Source organism: Schistocerca nitens, chromosome 4 (assembly GCF_023898315.1).
Source record: "Schistocerca nitens isolate TAMUIC-IGC-003100 chromosome 4, iqSchNite1.1, whole genome shotgun sequence".
In the NCBI taxonomy this organism is placed as follows: Eukaryota; Metazoa; Arthropoda; class Insecta; order Orthoptera; family Acrididae; genus Schistocerca; species Schistocerca nitens.
Window position 1 is genome coordinate 80,845,920 of NC_064617.1, and position 25,591 is coordinate 80,871,510.

Sequence of the window (25,591 nt, forward strand, 5' to 3'; positions counted from 1 at the left end):
CACTAAACAAAAAAAGTGTAGACTCTATGAGAGTTCCATTGGGTTCATGTTGCATTGTGTTTATTCTTTGTTTTTGATTATACAGTTATTCCTTGTTTTGTTTCGTTGGCACTGAATGTCATGCAGACCACATACTTCTGTGTAATCCATTTATGTGTGGAAATAAATCTTTTCACGAGTTAGCCACAGGCCACATTGATTGGGAAGAGGGGAAGGTGAGTGTGCAACTGGACAATTGCCCAGGATGGTAGGTTTTAGGGCGAGGCAAAATTTGTGGAAAATTGTACAAAAACCAAGGACATCAGACAAGTTCCTAAAATTTAAATCTCCTGTTCATTGGCGAATATTAGTTGACATACACGTAGAAGTGTGTTGTGTCGTTTATTCTCGATGCTGCTAACAGAGCTAAGAAACAGTTTGATAAAGTGATGTTGATTTTATTTTTTATAGCTTATAAGAGAACATTCTTACATGTTTTATTTTCGATTGATAATTATATTACAATGCGGTTAAAATGGTGTTAAGGTGCGTCTATACCAGCGTGGTTTCGTTAGTAAACTCTTAATATTCATGCATATATTTTTATATTTATAAAGAAAACAATGTGTTTTTTGGAACTTTCCATGCGTATTCTATAATCACAATTCTTTTAATTTCTGTCAATCAAATAAAGAATCAACTTTCCATTGCGCTCTTGTTAACTTTGTTTACATCGCGCAAGCGCCTATGATAGCAGAGAGTAGCAAATGCAGTCTGTACGTTTTTCACGCGGACGACTCTATACAGTTTGCTTTATTTCGTTAAACCAACAGGCAAGTGGTTCTAATGTGATCCCTGTCTGTCATCAATGGATGCTGTTTTGCAATATTTTGATAATTCCTAAAGAAAATGACTGGAAGAAAGCGACTAAGTGGGACTCAGGATCAATCTCCGGCAAAAGAAAAAAGAAACAGAAAAAGAGAAGAATAAGCACTGAAGAAACTTCCGTGCCTTGACGTTTCTATAAAATATTCAAAAAATTCAGATGTAGAAGAAACACTCTCCTCAACTGAAATTGTAGAAGGCCAGGAAAAAACACTTCTCCCAAATAAACCCTAATACGAAGAAACAACACTTCCACCAAATGAAAGTGAAAATGGAACGCCAATCGTTGTTAAAGAACATTTTACACTCAGCGCTTATCCTTTTTTTGGGGGGGAGGTGGCGGGGCGGGGCGGGGGAGGGGGGGGGGGAAGAACTGATAAACTAAACTCCGATACTATGTCGCAATAAACGGAAGAAAACAAAATAAAGAAAGTGATTTTTCAGAATCACAACAACAGGTTAGAAAGAGCACCACAAGACGTTAAACGAGTGCAATTCTTCAGACAAAGCTGGCAAACAATTAAGTTATTGATAGAGATTATTTGGTGTATTCAGGAATTCAGGGAACGTTATTTTGTTCACCATTTACTCTGTTTGGGAGGGGGGGGGGGGACATCGGACATGGCATGACCTTGTGGGATATTGGACCGGAAGTATCCAGAGGTAATTGCAGCTCATGAAAACAGTTCTAGGCACCAACATTGTGTTCTTAGTATTAAAAATATAAGCTTGGCTCTCACGAGGAAAGATGGAAAATTGTTCACAAAACTCGAAAATGACGTGTAATATGGGCGCAATGTGTTCCAAAAAGTCACTGCAGTTGTGGTAAAACTACCTTTCGCATTATGATGATGGAGTACCTGTATGCGCCCATTATGCTAAGTTTTTAATGTGCATGGAACTTATTGCCGAATTTGACCCATTTCCTGCTAGTCACGTGTCACAATATAAGGATTCTGGAAAGGCAGAAACGGCATACCTGTCTTTTGCTGCATATGAGGAAGTAAAGAAAGTCATGGGGAAGAGAGATGAAGAAATAGTGGCAGAAATTATTGCAGCTACATATTATTCTGTCATTGTTAACTCAAGTCATGATGTTGCACACAGTGATCAGTTAAGCTGTGTCAATAAACTGGGATTAGCAGAAGAGAGATTTGTTATATTTGTTTTCAGTGCAAGACATTGTGATCACGACCTGGCATAAGCAGATACCATACTTTCTTGAGAGACATTGGACATAAGGAATTGTAGAGGACAGAGTTAACGACAATACACCAAATATGTCACGTATTTATTCCGGCTTGGAAGCTAGAATTAAAGCTGTCATTCCTCGCGCTTACTATAATCCTTGTTCAGCGCACACACTAAATTTAGTGGGTTCAAGTGCAGCAAAATGTTGTGGCAATTCAACGTCTTTTTTTGTCAGACCTGAATAAACTAAGTGCATTTAAAAACGAGTAAGCATCGCCTAGGCTTAAGCCAGTCTGCAATTCAGATGCTGAAGACTCAGCATTTGTACCTGAATGTTTACACTTCAAAAGCTACATCTCTGATGTACAGAATGAAAATGGGTCAGCTTCTTGTTATTTAAATAATCACTGCTTGGCTAGCTGAAACCTTTCTAAATATAACGTAAGTTGTTTGTATTGTTGCTAATTTTAATAAAAGAACAATTATGATGTTTGCATTTATATTAACTGAATTTAACTTCAAGTTTTTCTATTTGTATTTTTAATAAAATCACGGTTTTAGGTTTGCAACTCATAGTTAAGTATTAAATAGACAAAAAACATGCCCACATGTTAAGCAAACTTTAATATCCATATTTCAAATCTGGGGGGGGGGGGGGAAACAGATATTTTTCTCCAGAGGCGTCAGGAGCTCTGGTGGCAGTGAAGTTGTTATGCTTCCTCTTTGAGCACGAATTCTTTGAATTTGCCCAACAGGGCTTTGAGAGAAAGATACTCACCACGTTTTCTGAGCATCCTGTTACACTTTTTTATGGTCTATACCAAACTGACACGATCCCAGCAGCATCTCTGAATTTGTTCGACCTCTAATGCCATGCCGATTTCAGCAGGTTTCCCAACTCTGGATAAGTATTCTAGAACTGGTCGCATCAGCATTTTGTATGTGATTTCTTTTACGGGTGCACCGCATTTTCCCACAACATTTCAGCAAATCGAGGTCCCCCATTGACTTTAATTATTAGGAAAGTTACATGTTTGTCCCATTTCAGATTGCTTCTTAGTGTTACTCAAAAATATTTAAATGATGTGACACTCTCCTGGTGTTAAGCACAAATTCTGTAATTGGGTGCTATTGGTTCTTCTTTTCTATTTTTTCTGGGAATTCCCTTACATTAATTCGAATTCAAAAAGACACGCAATCATTGTTACAACTGGAAATTCCAGCCTATAGAACTGCTTGTACTGCGTCACAGTCAGGGCCAGTTCGAGAACATTTTTCCACAAATGCGACTTACGATTTGGTGCTTGCTTCCGCTTCCCCCCAGTTTTCCCTCATACATTTTCTTCCTTGTCAGTTTTCGCTACTAACAGTGGCACCCCTGTGAACCTGACGCCCCCAGTGGTCGCTACTAATTGTGATCGTTCTGTACAGAAATCTTCCATTTGTGGCGCCTGTGTAGCCCAACAACGAAGACCAAAAAAACGTCGTTTGCGGGGAAAAAATCATACAGCTGCAAATTTTAAACTGTGGCAGGGAGCGGTGTCACGAGAAACATACTTAAAATCCTTGCCGATGGGGTGCGAGCGTGGGAGGGGGGGGGGCTGTTTCTTGAAGAACTAGAAAATCGCGGCGTATAGCGAAAATGTTCCACAGTACAATACTAAACTACATTAAATTTACTACAAGAAAGGTGCTTTTAATTTTCTTCTCAGGGACTAATAGTTTCTGCATTGCAGGGGATGGAAACGTCGCAGATTATTAAAAAAATTAATGTATATTGTCAAATAAGTCCACCTCTGTAGCCCAGTGGTCAGTGTGATGGAACCTCCTGCAGGGGGACCAGGGTTCGATTTCCAGTACTGCTGGGGATTTTTTCTTGTGAGAAGACTGAAATGGGGTTACTCAGCCTCTTGATGCCAGCTGAGGAGTAACTTATTCGTAGCTCATGTGATATTAACTGTGTAGGCCTAGTTACTCGTCAGTTGTGCCACTGCACTTCCATGGAACGTATTACTCACCCAATATTCTGTAGCTGCTGGTGCATGTCCCTTTTCTATCAAGATGCAGCTAAAAGAGAGGTCCTGTCGCATGGTTTTTAACACACTGGCGCTCATATTGCACTCAAAGGCTCGATTCCAAACTGAGCCAATAAGCGATCGCTAAATTACCCTGCACGAGGCAGGTCTATTCCCCTTTTTACAAAAGAATAATATTTTATTACTTTTAAGTCGAGACATATGCCGGCCGGAGTGGCCGTGCGGTTCTAGGCGCTACAGTCTGGAGCAGAGCGACCGCTACGGTCGCAGGTCCGAATCCTGCCTCAGGCATGGATGTGTGTGATGTCCTTAGGTTAGTTAGGTTTAATTAATTCTAAGTTCTAGGCGACTGATGACCTCAGAAGTTAAGTCGCATAGTGCTCAGAGCCATTTGAACCATTTGAACCATTCGAGACATAAGCTTCTTTTTAGTAGGACTCCTTATCTTTCCTCTTCTTTTCATTTTCTTATTGAACCAGATAGTTCACTGTGTTAAATAGTTATAATTTTAGGATTCACAATTTCATTCCATGGCTGGATCCCACAGTTACACAGTCCATTTGAAAATCTCTCTTCTCTTGAGATGTAGTGCAGGTGGAGGGGGGTGATGAAGGCATCAGCCCATTCATCAACAGCTTTCTCGAGGATAATGCCTATGTAATGAGCTGGCCTAGGGTCAGTCAGAAATTGCTCCTACCAGACTGATGCCATAGGTGCCCAGATCCCATTATTTTCTACCAGCTTCCGAAAACGGTTCCTGATGTTCCTGGCTGACGCTGGTAATAGCAATGGTCCTAATTAGAGATGAAGGATCTACTTCTGAACTGATTCAAAGAGCTAGATCCTTTCACAGGTGAGTGAGCGGTGTCTCAGTAGAAAATAATGATAGCTCCTTGGATCCAAAAAGCCTCTCCAGTGACAGTGTGCATAACAAAGATTCTAGAACAGGCTGCTACAACAGTGCCCTACCTGGCATACCAAGTTAGCCGCTATGACATAGACTATACTGTGAAAAATGTGCTGTACATAATGAATTATGTCTCTGTTTGTATATCTTACTGCTCTTAACAGCTTTTTGATCCATGAAAAAAATAGAAAGCAAAGAGGGGTCACTCCGTTGGAATACTGTACTAACACAGAAGACATTTTCTCACTTTTATTTCTGATTTTGATTTGGAAAGACAGCTGGCAAGGAGCTGCCATGTAGGCCGCTCGACTCTTCACCACAAGGGGATGCTCTGACTCGGCATGGAGCGGACCACAGATGACTCACAAGTCACTGTGCTCTTGGCTCAGCTACTGATTTGGCTCCCTGCAGCCGCTCACTGCCCCTGACATTACGCGGAGTGTAATGCAAGGCAAGTAGGAGTCACTCAGCTCTTTGCATTCTCGGCTCACTCAGTGGTTTGGCTCACAACACTCTTGGTTCACATATTGATTCAGCTCCCAGTTCGACGCGAATCTTCGACACACAGTTCTCCATTGAGTTCACCTCAACATGGATACCGTTCATTGTAACAATAATGATATGTATATTATGTTATTAAATTTTACACATCTATATTAGTGGATTTATAGATTAAAAAATACTCTATGCCTTTATTTGTCCTCATTTTATATTTATAATGTTTAAAAAGTGCGCCTCCATAGAACGTATTTGAATTTTTCCATATAATGTATTTTTCAAAGCTGAATAATGTAAGTCAATCATATCACCTTCGCAAAGAAGAGTTTCAAGCGGTAAAAGGTATCATTTTACTAACCTGGATAAAAACTGGAAAATGGAATTACTACCGGGACATGTCTAAAATTGTGGATCCAACAATACCTCCGGAATGGTGTGGGTCAGGAAGTCTGTTAAGATCACCCAATGATACTTCTCCAGAAATTCGAGAAATTGTTTCTCACGATTTATCCTCATTGATAAATGAAGCTCTCAATCCAGGAAATCAAAGCGAGTCTCGATTTGCTTCCAGCCTGCCACTGTCATTTCGTTCCCAGACGCTAAATTTAGTTTCTTTTGTGACACCTTCACTCTCAACCAGTTTTCGTTAGCAATAACATACAAGTAAATCTATCAAAGCTATAAAACCGATCACATTAAATAAAATTATTAATTTCTTGTACCAAGGGGCAATACCTTCTACAGACGTTTCAAACGAAGTCATATTCGCTTTTAGCTGCAACTGTTTTTATTTCACTTTTCCAATTTCTGAATTTGTGCCGTTTTCAAATATCTACAATGCATAATACAAAGTATTGAGAGTAAAATAAGAGAGAACAACAGTATGTACAACCAATTTTTGCAGTTTGTTAGGATTCATACACTTACAAGATTTGTAGTTGTGTTACAGAAATAGGTTAAAAATAACATTATCACAGAACTGTGTTATTTTTGATGGTGATATACTCATCGGTTATTATTTTTCACATTAGTAAATTTCTTAATGATGCCCAATGGCCTGTGGACAACTGTAAATAATATTGTTTTTTGTACACTCACGGCATACTTGTATATGATAAGATAAAATGGAAATCATACGTTCTAGAGGGCATCCAGTCTGCAGAGTAACGGCTGTGACGACCAAATATAATTTCTAGTTTAAAGATACTATAATAATAACAGACAATACCTCAACCATGAAGTCAGCTGCCATGCTTTTTAACCATCCAAATGTTCCACGTTTTGCACAGTCTTTACATAGCATTGTCAACACGCAATAAAAACGTCAATAAAGAGAAATGTTGATGAGGTCAGAAGAGTAATTATGTTTTTCGATGCGACCCTCTCTTACTTTAAGAAAATTTACTGAAATACAACGAAATCAAAAGAAAGAACAGTTACCAACCAATTACCGCTATAAAGGATGGGAATTGTTCAATTTGGAAAGTCTTCGATGTTACAGCAAGTCAGCTCCGAGGAAGCTGCGACCTGGGGCCTGCAGCGATTGTCAAACCAGACATGTATTGTTACATTGATTGCAAATGACAACTGTAGACCACTTCAAGAAGTAGGAACTTAATTTCAGTTGTATTCACTTACTACATCACGTTCTGTTTCAATAAAATTATGAAAAAGAAATAAGAATGAGTAATATTTACAATTTTGCAAATCCTTATTCACACTTTTGTACTGAAATTTTTAATTTTTACTGAAGAACAAATGCAGGATTTTTTGGAAATCTTAAAACTGCAAGGGACGTAACAGAAAATCATTAGTTCTCTTTCTATATTCATTCACAAAAGATTAAAATAAGGTTAAAATGCACGTACAGTGGCCTTGGATTAAAAAGAGAAGGTGCATTTCTTTTATTTATTTTAGTTAGTAGATGGTGAGTGGTGAGTCATGAAAAAGAGCTAGTTCAGTGGGTAAGTGTTTCTGATGTAATCCATGAAAAACACACATTTGCCCATCTCTAGTTCTGACGCATGCCACGTTCGCCATGCCATTTCTGGCGGCTGCTCGTCTGATGCAGTAATTACTCGGTAGCCGGGCGACTGGTATGTGCACCTTCCATGGACAACCAAACACAACTGAAATATCACATACAATGCAATGGTCAGTTCTTTGGAAGGAGTGGCCAGCTACCCACATTTGTGCGTTGACAATAAAATTCAGTTACTTGTAAATATTCTGTTCCTTGGTGCTGTCTCATCACGGTTACAATGTTACCAACATAGCAAAATACACTAACGGAAAAAGTATGACACCAAATATAATTAATGCAGAGTAATGAAATTTGGGGAATACTTTTACGAGGTGCATTCAAGTTCTAAGGCCTCCGATTTTTTTTCTCCGGACTGGAAAGAGATAGAAACATGCATATTGTTTTAAAATGAGGCCGCGTTCATTGTCAATACGTTCCAGAGATGGCAGCACTGTACGGCAGATGGAATTTTACCGCCAGCGGCGAGAATGAGAACTGTTTTAAATACTTCAAATGGCGACGTTTTCCTTACATGAACAGCGTGCAATCATTCGTTTTCTGAATTTGCGTGGTGTGAAACCAATTGAAATTCATCGACAGTTGAAGGAGACATGTGGTGATGGAGTTATGGATGTGTCGAAAGTGCGTTCGTGGGTGCGACAGTTTAATGAAGGCAGAACATCGTGTGACAACAAACCGAAACAACCTCGGGCTCGCACAAGCCGGTCTGACGACATGATCGAGAAAGTGGAGAGAATTGTTTTGGGGGATCGCCGAATGACTGTTGAACAGATCGCCTCCAGAGTTGGCATTTCTGTGGGTTCTGTGCACACAATCCTGCATGACGACCTGAAAATGCGAAAAGTGTCATCAAGGTGGGTGCCACGAATGCTGACGCACGACCACACGGCTGCCCGTGTGACATGTTGCCAAGCAATATTGACACGCAACGACAGCATGAATGGGACTTTCTTTTCGTCGGTTGTGACAATGGATGAGATGTGGATGCCATTTTTCAATCCAGAAACAAACCGCCAGTCAGCTCAATGGAAGCACACAGATTCACCGCCACCAAAAAAATTTCGGGTAACTGCCAGTGCTGAAAAAATTATGGTGTCCATGTTCTGGGACAGCGAGGGCGTAATCCTTACCCATTGCGTTCCAAAGGGCACTACGGTAACAGGTGCATCCTACGAAAATGTTTTGAAGAACAAATTCCTTCCTGCACTGCAACAAAAACGTTCGGGTAGGGCTGCGCGTGTGCTGTTTCACCAAGACAACGCACCTGCACATCGAGCTAACGTTACGCAACAGTTTCTTCGTGGTAACAACTTTAAAGTGATTCCTCATGCTCCCTTCTCACCTGACCTGGCTCCTAGTGACTTTTGGCTTTTTCCAACAATGAAAGACACTCTCCATGGCCACACATTCACCAGCCGTGCTGCTATTGCCTCAGCGATTTTCCAGTGGTCAAAACAGACTCCTAAAGAAGCCTTCGCCGCTGCCATGGAATCATGGCGTCAGCGTTGTGAAAAATGTGTACGTCTGCAGGGCGATTACGTCGAGAAGTAACGCCAGTTTCATCGATTTCGGGTGAGTAGTTAATTAGAAAAAAAATCGGAGGCCTTAGAACTTGAATGCACCTCGTATTTACGTATTAACATTGTGAGATCATGTGTTAATGTAAGCGCGAGATAAGCCACAGCAAATGTGAAATGCTGGCACATTAATAACCGCGTGACCGCCGGGGTTTTGAATGCAAACAAGCCAACGTGCATGCATTGTGTTGTACAGGTGACAGGCGTCAGTTTGTGGGAAGGAGTTCCATGGCTGCTGCACTTGTTCGATCAACAGTGGGACGGTTAAGGCTTTTTGTGGTTGACGCTGGAGTTGTGGTTCGATGATGTCCCATATGAGCTCGATCGGAGACACATTTGGTGATCGAGTAGGCAAGGCAAGATTTCGACACTCTGTAACGCATGTTGGGCTACAAGAGCGGTATGTGGGCGAGCGTTATCCTGTTGGAAACATTCCCTGGAATGCTGTTCTTGAGTGGCAAAACGATAGGTTTAATCATCAGACTGACATACAAATTTGCAGTCAAGGTGAGTGGAATAACCACGAGAGTGCTCTTGCTGTCACGAAATCACACCCCAGACCATAACTCCAGATGTAGGTTGGTTGCAGGCTCTCAGCTGGCCTTCTCCTAATCAACACGCGGCCGTCACGGGCACCGAGCCAGAACCTGCTTTCATCAGAAAACACAACAGACCTCCACCCTACCCTCCCACCGAACTCTCGCTTGACGCCACTGAAGTCGCAGACGACGGTGGTTTCAGGTCAGTGGAATGCAAGTCACAGGGCGAGCTACCAGCAGCCATGTACAGTGGCTACGTTCCTGCCAAGTCTTTCTGCAATATTGGAGAAGGAGCATCCAGTTCCTCGAAGCCTTATTATACGACCTCGTTTAAACTCAGTAAGATGTTAATAACTGCGTCTTTGTCACCTTAAAAGTATTTCTGACTAACATCCACTCAGCACATCCAGTCCCAAAGGTAGCTAACGCACAGGACCGTTATAACGCCCCAAGAAACACAAACTACGGCTTGACGGTCCCTGTACAATGTACTAAGTGTTGTCGGCGTTTTCACAGTACACACTGTATAATATAGGCATCAAAAACATCAGCCTGTACCTGACGTCACAAGAGCACTTCCACACCAGGTAAGCCGAGGCATTTTACGCTTCTGCAAGCGTTCTGCCTGTCGATATAACGTATTTTAACTGTCCAGAAAACGGTATACGTGTGAAATTACTTTAACGCAGATGAGTTTCTCCATAGGTCGTGTCTTCTAAATGAGCTATACGAATGACTCGTTAGGTGGCTGCCATCTTTAAGGTAGATAGATAGATAGATAGAGAGAGAGAGAGAGAGAGAGAGAGAGAGAGAGAGAGAGGGAGGCGGGGTTCACGTGTTCACTCACTTGAACTTGTTGAACGCGATGCCGGTGTCAGTGGTGGTGATTTTCCGGTCGTCGATCACCTGCGCCTGCTTCATCCATTTGTCCGACTGCGTCAGCGTTATCGCCTTGCCGTCAGACCTCGAGTCGCCAAACTTCGCGAAAGCTGTGAAAACTTCTTCTAATTTTTGTCCCGGTGCAGCCATCTGAAAAAAATGAAAAGAGACTAATTTACTGTAATAGACCAGTATTAACATATGGTAGCTTCTTGTACAGTTACACTATTTGAGCATTAGTAGCGGCACACTCCTATGTAAAGCGCAGTCAATCACTAGATGTCGCTAGAGACGGACCCACCAGTACAAGGAGAGGCGGGGAGTTTGAGTCGTAGCCTGAGTACAGGTGCAGTGACAACGGAACGGTTCGGTGACTTCGAATGTGGGCTGTTCACTGGATGTCACCACCTCTAGGGACATTTTAGCCGTTCTAAGGCTGCCAAAGTCGGCTGTTGGTGTTGTGGCTGTGAAGTGGAAACGTGAAAGAACAACCACAGTGGAACCCAGACCAGGCAGACTTCGCGTACTGAACGACAGGGACAGTCCAGTGCTGCGGAGGGTGGTTGTAAAACGTCGGATGAAATCACAGGACGCAATCATTAGAGAGTTCCAAACTGGTTCCAGAAGTCCACCTTGTACCAGCATGACAATGCACACTGTCATCAAGCAAAGTCTGTGACGCAGTGGTTTGTGGTGCAGCCTACCCACAGTCCCGAGATGAACCCCAAACGTCGACTTCGCCCCGGAGTACAGAGTGCAACATTAAAGTCTTCCCCGCTTTTGGCTCTTGAGGTAGAATGTGTTGCCATTCCTCCACAGTCATTCAGACACCTCACCGAAATTAGAGATGAAGCTGCCATAAAGGCGAAGGGGATGACACACTGTATATTAATGTCCAATAATAGATGAGCAAATACTTTTGATCTCATAGTACACGTGAAATTTCCAGATAATCAAAAATAAATTATGTGTTGTAGGCTTTTCAACTTTAACTGATTCAGAATAAAAAAAAAAGAAATTTTGACCTGAACCATCAATTCAAAACTTCAAACGGTATTACCTCCTGCGAAAACTGCAATAAATTCTTCACAAAGTCTATTATAACACACTGTTAGTGACATACTAGCATCATAATCTGGAAGACTTATCCAGGCAGTGTTTTATGCCTTAGTCGGCGGTCTTGTAAATTACCTGTTTGTTCATCTTATTCTATACAACCTGTATACAGATATATTTACTCAAACTGTGCAAACCGCATGAAGAACAATAGTAGGTGATTGATCCATGCGCTGCAGGTCACCGTATTCACGTAAAGACTACCTAATACCCCCACTCCTTCATCATCTCTTTCCATCACCCCATTCCCCTCCTCATTCGGCCCAACGCCACTAACAGACCTCTAGGGAGGTTGAAACCTTTCTCTCTACTCTTTGGGCCACCCAGTACTTCATCTGTCTCCCCTAACCACGACTTACATCTGAGGCTATTAGTTAAAAAAATCCCGAAGATTTGAGACAGAGGCTCGGAGTTCCTGAGTGTTACATGTAGACGAGAAATGCAATTCCGTAAAAGTATGCACGACTAGAGAAAAGGTAGAAAATTAAAGGAACTTATGGAGAAAAGAGAAACAGTTATATAAATATCAAGAGCTCCGATAGCACGCCAGTATAAGCAAAGAAGGGAAAGGTGTTGAATATGTACAAGGAGTATACAAGGGAAATAAAATTATAGGCAATATTGCAGAAAGGAAACAGAAAGTAAACGAAGATGAGGTGGGAGATATAATACCACGATAAGAATTAGGCAGAGCAAAGTTGAAACAAGGCATATGGAATAAACAAAATTCCCTGAGGATTATTGAGATAGTTGGAACATTCAGCCCTAACAGACCTGTTCCACCTTGTATCCAATGTGTGAGACCGCGAAATACCCTCTGACTCCAAGAAGAAGGTACTACTTACTGCTGCAAAGAGGGAAAAAAGGAGGAAGATAGTATCGTAATCTCTCCAAAGCTCTTGGCGACAATTATGAATATTACTGAACCACCAGTTTAATAAGTCATGGTTCCAAAATTATTCACAGAAAAATGGAAAAACTGGTATAAGCCGACATCGGGCAATATCAGCTTGGGTTCTGGAAAAATGTAGATGCACAAGAGAACATACTGACCCAAAAACTTTTTTAGAAGATAGACTGAAGAAAGATAAACCTATATTTACAGCATTGTAGGTTTAGAGAAAGCTTTTGAGAGCGTTGGCTGGAATGCACTGTTTGAAATACTAAAAGTAGCAGTGGAAACACAAAGGGAACGATTTGTTCAGAAAGCAGATTGTAGTTATAAGGGTAACATGCGTTTAAGGAAAGCAGAGAAAGAAATTATTGTAACCTCAGCCAAGTGTTATTTAGTTTTTACAATGAGCAAGCAGTAAATGAAAGCAAGAAGAAATTTGTAAAGTGAATTCATGGAGGAGAAATGCAAACTTTGTTGCTTGCTGATGACATTGTAATACTGTCAGAGATGGCAAAGGTCTTGGAAGAGCAGTTGTAGATCAATATCAACAAAAGTAAAACAAGGATTAAGGAATATAGTCGAATTAAATCAGGTAGTGCTGACTAGCAATGGCAAGACAAGCGTTTCTGAAAAAGAGATATTGTTAACATAGTGAAAAATAAGTAGATAAGACAAGAAGACAACATAAATTTTTGAAATATGGTGCTGCAGAAGAATGTTGAAGATTAGATGGATGAGTCGGGTAACTAATGAAGAGGTACTGAGTCGAACTGAGGAGAAAAGAAATTTAGGGCATAATTTGACTAACAGAAGGGATCGGTTGATAGGACATGTCGTCATGTATCAAGGACTCGTTAATTTCGTAATGCTAGTGAACGTAGGGGGTAAAATTGTAGAGGGTTTGAACAGAGTAAACTCGTTGTAATGACTGTAAGTTGCAGCAGTTACGTAGACGTGAAGACACACATACCGTGGACAGCTGCATCAAACCAGTTTTCAGACTGAAAGCAAAACAACAACGACAACAACAACATATCACCAATATCACCATCACCGCGGCCGCTACCACTATCACCACCAACAGTAACAACAACGAAGATTAAACCATCTCTTGTTTGTTCCGTCCATCTTTCCTCTGGCCGTCCCATCTTCCTTCCTCCTGGTTTTGCGTTATACTGGCTTAGATATTATGGATTGCATTCTTGTTACGCCCTCTTTCCATTTGTCCCTATAGATCATGATCAGAACAAACGTTATGTTGCGGAACGTATCAATCGATCAAAAATGTGTGTGTGTGTGTGTGTGTGTGCGCGCGCGCGTGTGTGTGTTTGTGTATTTGTGTAAATTATATGACCACATGCTGGCCAACTATAGATTTTAACTGACAATTTATTTCTATCAAAGAACTCCCCTGTAACTTAGAAGGAGATGTTGAGTAGAAAAACTTTAATCAAGTTGAAAACGATTTTGCTATTTGTCAGAAATTTTATTTCCATGTACCCATAGAAAAAGGTTTTACATTTCTGTACAACACTTCTTGCTGTTCCTAAGTTAATTTTACTAGGAGGAAGCGCAGATCTTATTTTTTCTAGTATTTTATTTTGAATCTCTCTATTTCTACCAAACTGTAAAGAATTGTGTTGTGCAAAGGTTAATGCAAAGCTTAACCATTATCAACAAATCCTTTAAATTATTTACAATAAGCAAAGAATTTAAAAAAGCTAGGTGACAATATCAGTGTACATCTTGTATCCACAAGCAAGGAACATTTTCTCTTTGACACGATGATATGTTTCGAACTGATTTAAGATCTAACTTAAAGAAATTAAACGGACGAACTGCATTTATTGCCACAGAATATATTTTATACTAAAATAATAATTTCACAAATATTTAAAGAAATGAACATATGGTATTTATGTGTACGATTGTTCTAGATGTTGTCAAAATTTTTCTTCACTAAACTGTATACCTGACAAAATTAAGATGCGATGTGCAGTATACACCTTTTTCATCGCCTTCATCTAAAAGAACGTCCAATGTTACATCAAGCGATACCGGTCCACTCCTTATTCCCAAATATTAGAGAAACGCCCCTGCTGCAAGGAATCTTTTCCATCTTTGTAGATTTCCTGTTCCTAAATTTTTATTCCTTGTCATCATTGTCAACTTCGGCAACTGGACCATGTTTGACCGTCTAACCTACTGCTCGTCGTCGGACGCAATTGTCAGTTTGTGTTCCCAATAAAACTGCACAATGCGCTTCGGCATTCTGCCCGTCTGCCTTTGCACTGAGATTATTCTGTACATCGGCGATTGTAATAAAAAAAATCCTGTCGTCTGTGCTCTAATATTGTAGCTCTGATAATGGGCGTAAAGGCTTCGGTCCTCTGTCTGTGAGCTTCTTTATCTCCGATCTGATCCTAAAAGCAGTTTATGGAGACATAAAGCTCAGTCTTCTAGGTGCTGCGATTACTGCACTTGCAGAAAATGTCTTACAAGGGGAGGCCGCCAATTGTGAAATTCAGATTCGATTCATACTGGGCATAATAAAAGCTCATGGCCAGAGGTGTAATGTGGCAAAGCACCAAGATGCACTTCTCAGCCGTTGTCGAGAAAATCGACAGTTAAAAGAAACCGTTGCGGTGAAATACTCTCTACGATTAATAGTTCTGTACAGCGTCGTGGCGCAGCGGTAAGCGCTCTGGATCGTACTCTGAAGGTCCCCGGATCGAATCTCGCGACATGCAATTTTTTTTAATTATTAGTTTTTTGTATATATACTATTAATGGATTGCTTACGCATGTTGGTGAAGGCAGATCGCTCTCCAATTGTACCGCCTCCATTTTTCCGTTTTTTTAACAGGGTGTACCAAAGCTCTCCCGTCCGCACTGATTTTCGACAATGTTATAAGTTGCGCTAGGGACCGCATCTACCTTCTTTCGAAGTTAGCAGGCAACTACGCTGTTATGCGGCGGCTCGTTTCGGCCCATTCAACATCTGTCCTTCAAGTGTAACGAGCGAGTAACGGAGTTTATATTTCATACCTGCCACAGCGAATTTGTGTTCGTGGGGTCTCTATTCTAATTCGAACGTTTGACTTACGCTATACGTATTCGTTTCGGAATATCGTTTCTACGTCTTCCGTTAACTATACGTGGTTAACATTATGAAGACAATTAATAACATTTGTGAAATACAACTTTGTTTGCGGAAAACATAATGATGTTCGAAGTCGCCAGTTTTTCCACGAAATACGACTTTCAACAACTTATTATATGCATAATTGTTGCAACTGATTGCCGGGAATTATATATATATATATATATATATATATATATATATATATATGTGTGTGTGTGTGTGTGTGTGTGTGTGTGTGTGTACACATTTGAATTACAAAAAACAAATACTAAACAAAAGTTGCATGGTGCGAAACTCGATCCGGCGACCTTCGGATTACAAACCCGAGCGCTTACCGCTGCGCCACGACGCTGTGGAAAATTATTAATCGTAGAGAGTATTTCACCGCAGCGGTTTCTTTTAACTGTCGATTTTCTCGACAACAGCTGAGAAGTGCATCTTGGTGCTTTGCCACATTACACCTCTGGCCATGAGCTTTTATTATGCGCCGTATGAATCGAATCTGAATTTCACAATTGGCGGCCTCCCCTTGTTAGATAAGATAGTACGAGGGTAATCCCAAAAGTAAGGTCTCCTATTTTTTTTATGAGTACATGGACCTGTTTATTTCTACAATGGTTTACATTAGTTTACAGCTCGAACATTTAGCTATTTTTCGACATAATCACAATTTATGTCGATGCATTTTTGTAGACGCTGTGGCAGTTTTTGTATGTCCATGTCATACCAGCTCGCCGCCATGCTGTTCAGAAAGTTATGAACCTCTTCTTTCACCTCGTCATCGGAGCTGAAACGCTGCGACCACAATTAACGCTGACAGGTACTGTGAGACTCTGAAAAATCTCAAACGGGCAATTCAGAGCCGGAGAAGAGGAATGTTGCGCAAGGGCGTACACATTCTCCATGACAACGCTCGCCCACACATCGCTCGGCAAACCGTTGCTCTCCTGCAACAGTTTCAGTGGATCACCCACCCACCCTATAGCCCTGACTTGGCGCCCAGTGAGTATCACCTATTCCATAGGTTAAAAGAACATTTGGCCGGAAAGCGATTCAGCTCCGACGTCGAGGTGAAAGAAGAGATTCATAACTTTCTGAACAGCATAGCGGCATGCTGGTATGACATGGGCACACAAAAACCGCCACAGTGTCTACAAAAATGCATCGACAGAAATGGTGATTATGTCGAATAATAGCTAAATGTTCGAGCTGTAAACTGATGTAAACCATTGTAGAAATAAACAGGTCTAAGTACTTATAAAAAATGGGATACCTTACTTTTGGGATTACCCTCGTATTAACTGCGACTGAAGACCTAAGGCCACAAAAAAGAGCGAAGAAATCACGAGTAAGGGAAAAATGAGGGCGTTAAGACGACACACTTCGAGCTTCGTTTACATATTCTTCACAAGACGATTTCTGATTTCGTGCTTAAGCCAGATGAAATGAGACTGTTTGCAGTAACTGGATAAGCGATAACGTTTTGTAAATCACTGTCAGGTGTGGGTAAACGGGCGTGTACACCTTCAATATTTATTGACAATTCTAGTTTGTCAGGCTTTCAATATATTGAAGAGACCTCACTCACACTATCAATCACATTGACAAAAATTGTCAGTTGACAATGCGATTTTACAAGGTTAAGATGTCGAACACCCAAAAGAAAGAGTGTGCTGTAGTTAAATCAGCTATACCTTGCAAGCAACACAAAACTATGAAAAAGACGAAATGGATCCGAGAATGAATTTTAAAAAAAAAGAGTGGCTGGTCACATGTTAATTTACTAACTGAAGTCAGAACCATGGGCCCCAAAGATTTCATAAATTATTTTCAGATGAGCCCTGCGTCGTACGTCAAGTTATTAGAGTTGGTACGAGATAAAATAGAATAGCAAAACACGTTAGGGAGGCAATGGCAGTCGACAAGAGATTAGGGTCAACACAGAGATTTCTGACTACAGGCAAATCATGTTTATGCTCGAAGTCTAGTCCTTTAATATCAGCTAGCACAATTTTAAAAAATTCTGGGGAAACTTGTGGAACAACTATACTCTCTGGCAATGACCTGCTCAGGCAATTAACGTAAAAAAGGATTTTTTACGCTTTATGATAATTTGGTGAAACTGACGTGTCTTTCGCAGATCTCTTCCTAGTCATTGCAGATATATGACGTATTTTTCTAAATTAGGACGTTTCGCAAAACTGCTATGCAATACTCCAATCCATACAATATTTTCAATTTAATGAAGTAAGCAGAGTAACAGGGAATCCCCAGTTAGCCACCCTAAAGTGGTATACACAATGACTGTATGCCTATTAAAATTCTTTTGTGTTAAAAGAATCCTTAAAAATTGAATCTGAGGTATGATGCACACGACGGCGTATTGAAAAATAAACAGTGAACACAAACGCCGCGTGGCTGGTTCCTGAAGCTTTGCCAACATCTCAATGGAAAATGTTGTCTAGTCGTCAATACTTGACTCACATGTTCAGTATATATTGACAATACTGAGAATATTTTGAGGTTCACCAATACAGCTCGACAATACTTCAGCCAAATGTCCCAGCAGGCTGGGAATGGGGCAGACGAAATCCTCATTGGAAAAATTTAGGAGGAAAATTTCAGTTCCAGCGTTAGCCTCATAACAAAATGAAAACCCCGGGAAATATCGGCCAGAGTAGTGGGATTGTGACTGCTTTAATGTATAAAAGTTTCGTCTTATTTACAAGGCATCTTCAGTGTGTGTCCTGTAATATTAAATGAATTTTTCGTTTGCACACATAGATTATCGTTCGCACATACAGTTAATAGATTTAAAACAGTTCCTTGAAGTTTTTATAAGAAAATGGAAAGACACTTACAGGTTAATTGATTATTTGTGAGTCAAACCCCTTTCTCTCATGTGGCAAACTCATTGAAAACTTGCAGTTTTCCTTGTGGTCATTCTGTTTTCGAAATATAGGACTGTAACTGCCATTTTGTGTGTCTACTGTCTAGAGTGTCATTCGTTTCTGTAAGTGTTACCAGTTTTCTCATTTTTGCGTTCAATTGTTTTTTTGTTTGACTGCATTTGTGTTGATGTAAGTTTTGTAAGCGTGTGTGGGCGCGTGCACACACGTTCGTGTATACTGTTATTATTTTTATTTTATTGTTTTTTTTTGTTTTGAATTTTTATCTTTTATTTATTTATGTAATTATTTTGTTTTTCTTTTTCATGTATATACTTAGGAGAGGTAGGAGAGGAATAGGATATGTGATCACCTAGTGGGATTTCTGTCCATTATATGATCAGTCAATGTAAACAGTGAGTTTTTGGTGATGTCCTGTAAGTACCTTTCCATTTTATTATAAAAACTTCAATGAATTGTTTTAAATCCCTAACCTTTATATGCAAACTGTAGCCTATAGCCAATGTGCAAACAAAACAATCTTATCTTAAAGACTGGCAAATCCACGTTTATAGCATGTGTAGATTTGGAACAGGCTTTTGACAATGACGACTAGAATACATTCATCGGAATTCTTAAGTTATCATGGATAAAATATAGGAAGTGAAAGATCGTCTACGACCCCTACAGGAACTAGACTGCATCTCTAAGAGTGGAAGATGTGAAATGCAGACATTAGTTGAGATGGCAGTGACACTGGTTTGGACCCTATCCCCCAGGTTATTCAGTCAGCACATAGAGTAAGCAGTAAAGAAACTGTGGTGTCGTCCGAAGAGCAGGGAGCCAAGTCAAGGTTGGTACCTCGCACCGGAACCAAAAGGAAACGTAAGCGTTGCCAGAAGTAACGAGGAATGAAGAGACGGTGGCATAGACACGCCATGAAGAGTTTCCATACGCCGCCGAATCAGCGCGCTTACTTACGTCAGAGCACAGAGCCGCTAAGTCCAGTCGGCAATCATCGCCGAAGATGACGGCATCGTCTCTCTACCGAGCCAGCCGAGCCAGCCGAGTCAGCAGTACTAAATTTGTATAAGACAGACCTCTTCATAAAAGTTTATCGTTGATTGTACTCTGTGAGAAGATGCTTGAATCTTGTTCTGTATCAAGTGATATACTCGTATTAATGTTCAGCGACAGTAACAAATACTCATTCTCGTGGACATGTATTGTAGCAAATTTAAGTATTTCATCTTGTTCAAGTTGTAATTAAGAGATCTGATACTTTTATGTTGCAGCATCATCTCAGCCCCTCCAGGACTAAAGCTAAGAACTCGCCATTGTGTGTGTTATTTCAGCCGGTACAACAGGAACCAAACATAAATCTGGAAATGCGGTTAGAGAAGAAATAAAAACGTTAAGGTTCAAGATCAGTCGAACAGAATGAATAATGTATTGAGAAAAGATCGTAAGGTAACATCAACAAAATTAAAACAAGATAACAGAAAATAGTCGAATTAAATCAGGTGATGCTGGGGGAATTAGATTAGAAAATGAAACACTAACAATAGTTGATGAGTTGCTTTTTACTTAGAAGAACAACTATCGATGGCCGAAATAACGAGGTTATAGATGGTCAACATTAATAAAACCGACAAACTGCAGGGACATATTCCTGACAGGAAATTGAGGGAAAAAGGTCCTATAAATATGTGTGTGGAAATGCATCGTTGCCATGGTAGACGGTCCTGACGAATGGAAGTTCCTCTGCCCATGTGTCCGTTGGGTGATGACTGTGTGACCTTGAGCAGCAGAATGGATACGTTACATTACATTACTACTTGTTCCAGAGAACACATATACGACATTTCGTAATGATGTGGAACGTGACAGTTTAACATAAGTTTTCATAACTAACTTCATATCTAAAATTTCATCTGTTGAGTAGAAGGAGTTGTCATTCAGAAATTCTTTTAATTTATTTTTAAATACTGGTTGGCTGTCTGTCAGACTTTTAATGCTATTTGGCAAATGACCAAATAATTTTGCGGAGACATAATGCACTTCTTTCTGTGCCAAAGTCAGATTTAACCCACAATAGTGCATATCATCCTTTCTTCTAGTGTTGTAGCTGTGTACTTCGATATTATTTTTGAACAGGGATCAGTTATTAATAACAAATTGCATAAGTGAATATATGTATTGTGAAGGTACTGTGAATAGCCTGAGTTTCTTAAATAAATGTCTGCAAGATGATCTTGAGTGGGCTCCAGCTATTATTCTGATTACACACTATTTTGCAATGAATATTTTTTCTCTTAGTGTTGAATTACCCCAAAATATGATGCTACATGAAACAGGTAGTGAATGAAAATAGGCATATTAGTCTAATTTACTGATATATTTATCATCAAAATATGCAGTAAGCCTAATAGCATAAGTAGGTGAACCTAACAACTGTAGCAGATCATAAATGCATTTCTTCCAATTTAAGTGGCCGAGCGGTTCTAGGCGCTACAGTCTGGAGCCGTGCGACCGCTACGGTCGCAGGTTCGAATCCTGCCTCGGGCATGGATGTGTGTGCTGTCCTTAGGTTAGTTAGGTTTAAGTAGTTCTAAGTCTAGGGGACTGATGACCTCAGAAGTTAAGTCCCATAGTGCTCAGAGCCATTTGAACCAATTTAATTTCTCATAAACACACACGCCAACAAATTGCAAATGTTCTGCCTTAGCAATAGACTTCTATTCAAAGTCTATATTTACTAATGGTGTTATGCCATTTACTGTACTAATCCGTATGTACTGCATTTTCTCAAAATTTAGTGAGGGCATTTGCAGAGACCTGCTTGATAATTATCTGAAAGATATTATTTACAATTTCCTCACCTAAATCTTGTTTGTTGGGTGTGATTACCATACTTCTATCATTAAAAAAAAGAACTATCTTTGCATCTTAATGAATATAGATCAGTAAGTCATTAACATATATTAAGAACAATAAGAGACCCAAGACTGAACCCTGTGGGACACCATTCTTGATACCTCCCCAGTCAGAGGACTCTGCTGGTTTTTGCAGACTAGCTGTACTGTTTATTTCATCCTTTTGCATTCGTCCAGTTAAATGTGAATTAAACCATTTGTGCACTGTCCCACTCATACCACAATACTTAAGCTTATCTAGAGGAATTTCATGATTCACATAGTCAAAAGACTGTTGAAAAGTCTTTCTGAAAACGAACTGACATTTTCTTAGTACTTCATTTTTTTCAGATATGTGAAGATACTCTTCAATACACTATTTTTTCAAGAATTTCGGGTAAATCTGTCAGAATTCAGAATGGACGGTAGTTGTTAGCATCAGACCTATATTTTTTATGCAATGGTTTAACAATAGCATATTTCAGTCTATCTGCAAAAATGCCCTGTTTCGGTGAGGTACTACATATGTGGCTGAGGATTCTACTTGTCTGTTGGGAAGAAGCTTTTAGTAGTCTCTTGCAAATGCCATCAGTTCCATGCAAATTTTTACTTTTGAGTGAATTTATTATTTTCCTAATTACATTAGGAGAGGTGGATTGAATTTCAGTTTTGTGAAATTGCATAAACGTACTTTGTTTTTTCTGAAGGTAAAATTTCTAGAGTGTAGCCTTATACAGAAGTGAAAGAGGGACGATAAAAGTTCAGAATATATGGGAATAGAAGCTTTTGATATTATTACTACAGAAGAACGTCGAAGATCAGATAAGTGTATGGAATAACTAACGAATAGGTATGGAATGCAAATGTGCCTGAAAAAACTATGGCATAATTGTCTAAAAGAAGGGATCCTTCATGCATCAAGGAATTATCAGTTTGGTAAGAGAGAGAAGATTAGAGGGTAAAAATCTGTATAGGGAAATCAAGGTTCCAGTGAATTTAGTTGCAATTACGAGGTTTGCACAGGAAATACTGCATCAGATCAGTTTTCTGATTGAAGAACGCATGAAGAACATCAGTCTATAGCGCAATACTTACACCTCTTCCTCTTTCTGAGCTCTACATCTCACACATTATGGAGGGATGCTAACTCAGATTTTCAGGATAGAAAATGGGAAGTTGTGGTACAAATAATGGCCCAGAGATCACCAATGTGTGTGTGTGTGTGTGTGTGTGTGTGTGTGTGTGTGTGTGTGTGTGTGTGTGTGTAGTGAGTGAAGTATTATGAAACAATGTGTGTATAGTGTGTGCAGTGACTGATAGTGAGATATGAGTGAACAATGTGGCATTACATTATTAAATAAGTTATTTGTAAAAAACTTGTATAAAAGGAGTAAATCTAATGATTGTCTGTGACTAGAAGTCTGTAAATATATGTGTATATGAATTAGCTTATTTTAAATTGATTTAAATTTGTAAATACTTTGACATGTCCTATATTCCTGTAAAAAGAGATCTATGGATGATTTAAGCTACTACTACCACTAACTACTACTACTGCTCGTATTTCAAAACCAATGTGTGAAGCTCTGCAGCCCACCCCCAACGATATGAGGCGAGGTGGGTGAAACAAAAGTCAAGGAAAGAGCCAAATTGAAGGCAGCTGCACTAGTCTGACTGTTTGTAACTACTATGTGGGATATTGACTGAACAAATGGAGAGACCGCTAGGTAAATAATGAGCCACTCCATTTCAGTAAATAGGCACAGTTCTCTAAGGTTTTTAGGAGTCGTTCTCTTCATCAGTTACTACTTATACTGAAATAGAGCGAAGGCTGTCGGCATGCAATGTCTAGCAAACACAGAGCAAGCTGATATCGCACGATCGGTGTTTGAAAAATCGATGTTGGTTTCTACAAAAAAGATTTTCTGTCTGCAAAAACGAACATAAAATTTTCCATTATTATGCAGCATACTAATGTGATAGTTTTAGTTCCACAGAACTGCGCATCTGTGCGACTAACCTTTGTGAAAGTGGGAATGACCTGTCCTTTTTTCCAGTAGTTTGGAAGCATCGATACGCCAGCCACATGTGGTAATGCTGATGCGAGGGGAGCAGCTGCGTCGGGTTTAGTTAGCAGACTCTCTCAGAGTGTGAGGAATACAGTCGTTATAGTCAGAGTGGAGGGTGCCGTAGGTCTACAAGTTTTGCTCCGGAATTGTGGTGTGACAGTATTTCGAACAAGCCGCAGAGCAAATATTTGTTGGGTGGGCGTTGAACTCTGGGGAGAAAATCAATGACATAGCCGCAGAAGGGTACGGAGAACACGCAAAACCCACGGCAAGCAGACGGGAACTTTATCCGGTCTATATACTTCTGATCACGTAACTGCGCTTAGAAGAGGGGAGAAGAAATATTCACGAAATGCATAAAACTGGCTTGGTAGAACAGATATTCTTCATATTTACGGCTGTTAATAAAGATGATAAAAAAGTAACATTTTATTTAAATGAAGTACACTATACACCTTGGTATGTACCGAGAGATTTTTTTGTCTGTTAGTTTAATACCTCTCTGCGGAGTACACGTATCCGCAGGCGGAAGCAATGTTCTCATTGTTCACAAAGTGACGTTTTGCAGTAAGACAAAGTGCATTTGTACTATTAGGAACTGTCGTAACAGTAATGAGAAACTTTCTAGCCCAATTTAACATGCGCGAATCACATAGAAACTATATATCGCTTGAAACTTCCTGGCAGATTAAAACTGTGTGCCGGACCGAAACTCGAACTCGGGAGCTTTGCCTTTCGCGGGCAAGTGCGAGCAAGTTGGTAGAGCACTTGCCCGCGAAAGGCAAAGTGCCCGAGTTCGAGTCTCGGTCCGGCACACAGTTTTAATCTGCCAGGAAGTTTCATATCAGCGCACACTCCGCTGCAGAGTGAAAATCTCATTCTATATATCGCTTCGTTAAAGGTGTTAGGATCCACTAGAAAATTGTAGCCTATAAAAAGGCTCGGTCGCTCGCAGCGACTGGAGAGGCAGTGGGGAGGATACATGAGGGATGTACGTTTCTTTTTTACAATAAAGATTACAACTGATATAACCGCGTATTTTACTCAGTGACGCAAGTGGACATATTTATTGGTGGAAATAAAATAAATCTATGAGAGCAAGAAGGGAAATATTACATGCAGTGTAACTTTTGGAATGCAGTAAAAATGTTTATCTTATAAGCTAATACTCTGAAGAGCAAAGTTACAATTACGAAGTTAATTCAACTAGCACAAATTTACAGTTACAAAGTCAATCCAACTAACCAGAGAAACCCATAGTGGTACTGCAATATTGCACAAATTCTTTACAGGAAGCAGATGGAGACATGTTGGAATCTTTTTCTTTCATGAGCTCAGCTGAATCAACATGTTGAACATAAAAATTATCAGCACAGAATCATGACAGTGATGGTTCAAATTTATGAATAGGGACTGAGAGGGAACATAGCTATTACTTTACATGTTCTTACGTTACACAAACATTATTGAAATAGCTGTTCGAATAGCTCAAAGCACTAGTAGCAAGACTGTCACAAAAAGAAATTGCAGACGTATTAGTCACTTCTTCCCCTTATATAGCAATCACTGAAAAATCTACCGATAAAGTCACGACGAATGGCAATAACCGTTCCCTTCTTGTGTACACAGAAAATGAATGCATTTGCTGACTTGGAAAATTTGTTTGTAGCAAATCTTTTGTGGTTTTCTTAAACAAATTTTGCCACCGAATCTTGAAGTTAACTACGCCCTGCATGAGTATGTGCTTTCCTTCAAACGCCGGTCATGTCTTTTGGTTTCACGTATCAGTTCGTTGTATTGATTTGGTGAAAATACTCTGTCAGGACGGGGTAAACCTTCGTTTATTACAATTGGATCACGATCGCTTCGGAGGAAACTAACTCCGAATCGAAAAATAAACCGGCCGGTCATAGCCAGTAAGCTGCGTCGGAATATTGGATCATTACATGACTACTGCGACCAAGAAGGAAAACGTTCCAGAGAACTCTTCGCGACTGCCAGTCCAAAAAGTATCGGTAAGTTTTCTTT

The 25,591-nt window shown here is 40.0% G+C and overlaps 1 protein-coding gene across 2 annotated transcripts in view; it reads right to left on the bottom strand.

The window, feature by feature from the left end:
• Nucleotides 1–25,591, bottom strand: part of LOC126252965 (tubulin polymerization-promoting protein homolog) — a 190,764-nt gene that overhangs the window by 22,857 nt on the left and 142,316 nt on the right. For both annotated transcript variants that reach the window (XM_049953981.1, XM_049953982.1), the window contains exon 2: nucleotides 10,504–10,685. In XM_049953981.1, coding sequence (XP_049809938.1) covers nucleotides 10,504–10,685 — 182 coding nt within the window. The remainder of the gene's footprint in view (nucleotides 1–10,503; nucleotides 10,686–25,591) is intronic.